General features: G+C 27.6%; 1 protein-coding gene across 1 annotated transcript; it reads left to right on the forward strand.

The window, feature by feature from the left end:
• The first annotated feature begins 162 nt into the window (after positions 1-162).
• LOC135138945 (alpha-tocopherol transfer protein-like) lies at positions 163-1,843 on the forward strand. Its single transcript, XM_064068994.1, has 4 exons — positions 163-1,030; positions 1,078-1,261; positions 1,321-1,497; positions 1,550-1,843. Exons 1-4 carry the CDS (start codon positions 756-758, stop codon positions 1,733-1,735), a joined length of 822 nt encoding a protein of 273 aa, XP_063925064.1. The 5' UTR covers positions 163-755; the 3' UTR covers positions 1,736-1,843.
• The last annotated feature ends 4,552 nt before the right edge of the window (positions 1,844-6,395 follow it).

Raw genomic sequence — 6,395 nt, forward strand, 5'->3', positions numbered from 1 at the left:
GTGGCATGCGACAATAGTCATATGTAGAACCCCCATTCATATAAAAACAATGTTTAAGTGAAATTTTAGTGTTTGTTCCTTACATATGAAATAAACACTTACAAAAACCCTAATAACTGTTTTAAATAGTGTAAAGTTTTATACTTTCTAAGAAATGGATACCGTTAACTTGGTCATTGTTACTGAAAACTGAAAGTATCGGCAACAATGTTTATATTTCTGGCATATTTTTTAACCTTTAGTTTAATAAAACATAACCTAACGAAAAAAGCTCAGGGAATTTTTATTCTTCTGCATTGAATACCAACAAACTCACTAGATTTTCATGGCCAACCCTACTATATAAAGATCGTGGACGGATAATAACAGAGGATTTCTTCCAACATATTAAGCCGTAAGGTGACCACGCTTTTCGATTTTGGACTTTTATCTAAAACTTTTTTAATAATTGGTGCGGACATTCCAAAAATCCCACAATAAATAGATATTTTATATATTTTACAATATGAATCTGACACTATAAATTCGGGTCGGTAACCCAGGAGCGGCATTTCAAGGTTAAACTTGAAAAAATTGGTATTATTTCCACGATTGACGTCACGTACCTCAAAGACAGAACACTGCATAAATTAACAAGTTGTTGGTTGATCTTGAAATACTTACCTTAATTGACAGAAACACCATTCTCCAATTAAAACTCATGCATAATAAACAACAGACTGACGCACATGTAATAATTACGGTTTTTAGCGAAAATGACTTTACCGTTTCAGTTCAACGTAAAAACTATCATTGAAGATGGACGGATCACAGAAAGTGACATTAGTGCTATTAAAATTTGGTTGCAAACAACGTCTTTGCCTCCACTTCAGGAACACTTCATCGTTTTATTTCTTCTAGCGTGCTCGAATGATCTTGTTTCTGTTAAGATTACAATCGAAGCTTACTTCAAAATCAAAAATGAAGCACCGCAAATTTTCAACAATTGTGACTTGGAGAACACGGACATGAAAAAAATCTTACGTGTAGTGTAAGTAATAAAGAATTTTTTTCGTTAGCTTCGTCGTATCATTTTAGGGGGTTTTGTATTCTTCCTAGAAGAATGGATAATAACACTGTGGTTATTGTGGGAAAGCTGAATGATACAAATTATCGCAACTGTGATGTTATATCTGTGGCCAAGCTGGGTAACATGTTGCTACATCTTAGTCAGATTTATGATCCTCCAAATGAAGTTACTCTGGTTATAGACATGAAAGGGGTACTTGAAAATAATACATCATATATATTTTATTTTCACGTTGAGTATTTTTTCCACAGATGGGTTTAATGCATCTCACGTGCATTAAAATGAGAGCAATGTTGTCAGAACTTGCGTACGTCCAGGAAGGAGTGCCTCTAAAAGTACGAGAAATTCACATACTGAATGCTAACTATATATTTTACCGAATTTTGGACTTATTTAAAATGTTTATCAAAAACGAATTGTTGACAAAGGTGAGACCACAATTTACCAGGGAGATAATTATGACTTCATAGTGAGTTACAGATTAGAGCACACTCTGCTAAAAACGATTTTCAAGAATTCCATAAATATGTGCCAGTGTCTGTTTTGCCGGAAGAATATGGGGGAGAATTAGCTTGTTTTGATGAAATTATGAAAGAAACGCTTGAAGAGCTGGTTCAAAACCAGCCATTTTTTAAAGCTGAAGAAGAACTGAGAAAATTTAAGTAGTTGTGCGGTCGATGCAATCCTTATTTAGTTGTTTAAGTTTCACTTATATTTAGTGCAGGTATCTTATAATATGTTGTATTTTTCAGAAAAAAAAACAATAATATTCAATTTAATTCATTTTATTTTAGAACAATTTCGAATGTCGGCGCAGAACTATGTTTGAATGATACTATACAGGGTGATTTCGAAATACATCAAAAATTTGTAACCACGGCTTCGCGTACTGTAGTAACGTGGAAATATATGCTTTGAAATTTTGGAGATGTTTTAAAGTTATCATAAGTATTTTTGATAAAAATGTATTTGCTCGTTCCCTCCTAAAAAACTGATGACGTCACCTCAAAATATTGCTGAATCTTAAATGTGCAAAATATGATCAGTTTATACTTTTATTTTAGCATTGCATTCATTTTTTGTCAGATTTGCTTATTCAGGGTGCCTCAAAAAAAAAAAATGAATCAGCCAATTTATTTTATTGAATAAATCAAGAATTGGAACAGTGAATACTTTGAATTCTTGCAAATATTTTAAATTTGCTATATGCCTAGTAAACTGTTAATCAAAATATTTCTGTTTATTCTTCCAAAAAAATTAAGGTTTCCGATTTTTCCATGTTTCAATTTTTGATTTATCCGATTTTCCAATTTTTTTAATTTTCGAGTTTAAATTTCTCGATGTGTTGATTTTTGAGTTGTTCAATTTTTAAATTTTAGATTTTCGAATTTTTATTTTTTTGAATTTTTGATGTTTGGATTTCTCCATTATTCAATTTTACGATATTTTAGTTTTCAAATGTTTTAAATTTTAGATTTTTCGATTATTCTGTTCAATATTTTTTAATTTTTCTGCTTTCTTCAATTTTGAAGCTTTTAATTTCCAAATTTGTTGATTTTCCGTTCAATTTTGTGATTTTTCAGTTTTTCGATTCATCAATTTATCTTCTATTTTTAAATTTTTCGACGTTTCAGTTTTGGTATTTTTTAGTATTTCGACTTTTCGACTTTCTGAGTTTTGGAGTTTTCAATCTCTCGACTTTTTACTTTTTGGATTTTCAATTTTTTGTTTTTAAAACTTTTGATTTTTTAATTTTTCGATATTTTAACTTTTCAATTTTTAAAACTTTAGCTTTTTCAATTTCTTCAGTTTCCAGTCCTACATATGTGAATTTCAATTTTTCAATTTTCAGAATTTTTTAATTTTAAATTGTCCAATTTATTTTTTAATTTTTCGATTTTCCAATTTGTCGATGTTTTGAAATATAAGTAGGCCAAAATAGATAAATCGAAAACTTAAAAATGGAAAAATTGATAAATCGGAAGATTTAACGATCAAAACAACGAAACATCCGAATCTCGATAAATCGAGATCTCAAAAAATTGAAAAATTGAAAACTGAAAAATCAAAATATAGAAGAATTGAAAATTCGAGAAATCGAAAAATCGTTTCAAGTTTTTAATTTCCCAATTTTCGGATATTTCGTTCAATTTTGTGATTTTTCATTTTTCGATTCATCAATTTTTCTTCTATTTTTAAATTTTTCGATGTTTCATTTTTGGTGTTTTTTAGTATTTCGACTCTTCGACTTTTTGAGTTCTGGATTTTTCGATTTCTCGACTCTTTACTTTTTGGATTTTCAATTTTTCGTTTTTAAAATTTTAGATTTTTAAATTTTTCGATATTTTAACTTTTCCGTTCTTCTACATATATTTTAGTTTTTCATTTTCGGAATTTTTAAATTTTCGATTTTCCAATTTTTCGATGTTTCGAAACATAAATGCCAAAATCAAAAAATCGAAAAGTTAAAAATGGAAAAATTGATAAATCGAGAGATTGAACAATCAAAACATCGAAACGTCCGAATCTCGATAAATCGAGATCTAAAAAAATTGAAAAATTCAAAATTTAAAAATTCGGAAAATTGAAAATGTAGAATTTTAAAAATTGAAACATTCAAATACCGCAAATTTGAAAAATTGAAAAATCTAAAGTTTAAAAAACAAAAAATTGCAAATCCAAAAAATAAAATATCGAAAAATCGAAAAATTTAATGTCAAAAAATCGAAAAGTAGAAGAATCGAAATATTGAAAAATCCCAAAACTGAAAGAAATATCAAAATTTGAGAAATTAAAAAATTGGAAAATTGAGAAATCGATAAACCAAAACAGCAGAGTTGAAAAATCGAAGAATTAATGAACTGAAAAATCTAAACTTTGAGAAGTCGAAAAATGGGAAAATCAAAACAGATTAACTGAGAAATCGGAAAATTGAAAATTTAGCAACATCAGAATTTGAAAAATCAAAAAATCGAGAAATCGAAAAATCTAAAATTTAAAACATTGGACAATTAAAATATTGCAAAATTAAAAAATCCAGAATTTCAAACATCAAAAAATCAGAAAGTAAAAATTCGAAAATCTAAAATTTGAAAATCGAAAAACTGAAAAATCGACAGATCGGGAAATCGAAACCTCAGAATTTTTAAAAAATTGAAAAATTAGATAACTGAAAAATCGAGACATCGAAAAATCGAGAAATCCAAATATCGAAATCTCGAAAAATTAAAAAATTGGGACATCGAGAAATCGAAAAATCAGAGGATCGAAAAATTGAGGAGTCGGAAGCCGAGGAAAAAAGTTAAAAATGAAAAATTGACCAATCGAGAAATGGAAAAATCAAAAATAGATTAACTGAAAAATCAGAAAACTGAAAATTTAGAAGGTCAAAATTTGCAAAATCAAAAAATCGAGAAATCGAAAAATCTAAACTTTAAAACATTGAAAAATTAAAATATTGCAAAATTAAAAAACCGAGAAATCCAAACATCAAAACATCAAAAAATCGAAAAACTAAAAAGTCGACCAATCGAGAAATCCAGAATTTAAAAAACTGAAAAATTGACAAATCGGATAACTAAAAATCGAAACATCGAAAAATTGAAAAGCCCAAAAGTAAAAAATCGAAAAATTGAGAAATCCAAATATCTAAACATCGAAAAATTCACAAACTGAGACATCGGGATATCGAAAAATCAGTGGATCGAGAAATTGAGCAGTCGAAAGCCGAGAAGAAAAGTTAAAAATTGAAAAATTGACCAACCGAGAAATCAAAAAATTGAAAAATAAAGAACTGAAAAGTCGAGACATCGAACAATTGAGAATTTTAGAATCGGAAAGTTGAGAAATCAGAGTATAAAACAGTCGAAAAATTTAAAATCCAAAAAGTAAAAAAATCGGGAAACCCAAAATCTAGGAGTCCAAAAATCGAAAAGTCGAAAATCGAAAAATTGAAAAATCAAAAACCTGAAGATTCGAAAAATTGAAGAACCGAAGAACTGAAAAGTCGAAACTTGGGGAAGTCGAGAAATGGGAAAATAAAAAAAGATTACTTCAGAAATCGGAAAACTGATAATTTAGAAACGTCAAAATTTGAAAAATTGAAAAATAGAAATACTGAAGAACTAAAAAATAAAAAAATCGGGAAAATGAAAAATGTAAAATTTAAAACACTGAACAATTAAAATATCGCAAAATTAAAAAATCGACAAATCGAGAAATCGAAACCCCAGAAATTAAAAAACTAAAAAATTGACAATCGGATAACTGAAAAATCGTAACATCGTAAAATTGGAAAATCGAAAAATTTTTAAGCCGAAAAGTAAATAATCGAAAAATCGAGAAATCCAAAAATCGAAACATCGAAAAATTCAAAAACTGATACATCAAGAAATCGAAAAATCAGAGGATCGAAAGAAATTTTAAAATAGAAAAATTATTGGAAAATCGAAAATTTAAAAATTCGGAAAATTGAAGTAAAGAATAACTGAAAACTCGAGAAATCGAAAAACTTAGAATTTTAGAACTGAAAAATTGGTAAATCAAAGCATAAAACTGTCGAAAAATTGAAAAATCTAAAGTTAAACAAAAAATTGGAAATCCAAAAAGTAAAAAAAACCAGGAGTCCAAAAATCGGATAGTCGAAAAATCATAATATTGAAAAATTCCAAAACTGAAAGAAATACCCAAAAAATTGGAAAATCAAAATCCGCAAAATCGAAAAATTGAAGAACTGAAAAAGAGAAAAATCGAAACTTTGGGAAGTCGAGAAATGGCAAAATAAAAAAAGATTACTTCAGAAATCGGGAAAATGATAATTTAGAAACGTTAAAATTTGAAAAATTAAAAAAAAGAAATACTGAAAAATCGAAAAATCGGGAAATCAAAAAATCAAAAAAAATAAAAATTAAAAAATCTAAAATTTAAAAATCGAAAAACTGAAAAATTGAAAAATCGGATAACTGAAAAATTCAAAAAATGATACATCAAGAAATCGACAAATCAGAGGAAAATCGAAAATTTAAAAATTTGAAAAATTGAAGTCAAGAATAACTGAAAACTCGAGAAACCGAAAAACTTAGAATTTTAGAATTGAAAAATTGGAAAATCGACGTATAAAACAGTCGAAAAATTGGAAAATCTAAAGTTTAACGAAAAATTGAAAATCCAAAAAGTAAAAAATCGAGAAACCAAAAATTCCAGGAATCCAAAAAACGAAAATTCGAAAATTCTAAAAATTGAAGAATTGATGAAATGAAAAATCGCAACTTTGGGAAGTCGAAAAATGGGAAAATAAAATAAAAGATTACTTCAGAAATCGGAAAAC

This window comes from Zophobas morio, unplaced genomic scaffold, assembly GCF_036711695.1.
Source record: "Zophobas morio isolate AGI-343-1 ecotype UQ-CSIRO unplaced genomic scaffold, CSIRO_AGI_Zmor_V1 ptg000030l, whole genome shotgun sequence".
Taxonomy (NCBI): domain Eukaryota; kingdom Metazoa; phylum Arthropoda; class Insecta; order Coleoptera; family Tenebrionidae; genus Zophobas; species Zophobas morio.

What these genes read in the sequence shown, in the direction of transcription:
- LOC135138945 (XM_064068994.1), top strand. Translation starts at nt 756, where the DNA reads ATGACTTTACCGTTTCAGTTCAACGTAAAAACTATCATTGAAGATGGA. An exon ending in TGGTTATAGACATGAAAGGG is followed by an intron (nt 1,262 to 1,320) that starts GTACTTGAAAAT and finishes TTTTTTCCACAG; the next exon opens with ATGGGTTTAATGCATCTCAC. An exon ending in AAAACGAATTGTTGACAAAG is followed by an intron (nt 1,498 to 1,549) that starts GTGAGACCACAA and finishes AGTGAGTTACAG; the next exon opens with ATTAGAGCACACTCTGCTAA.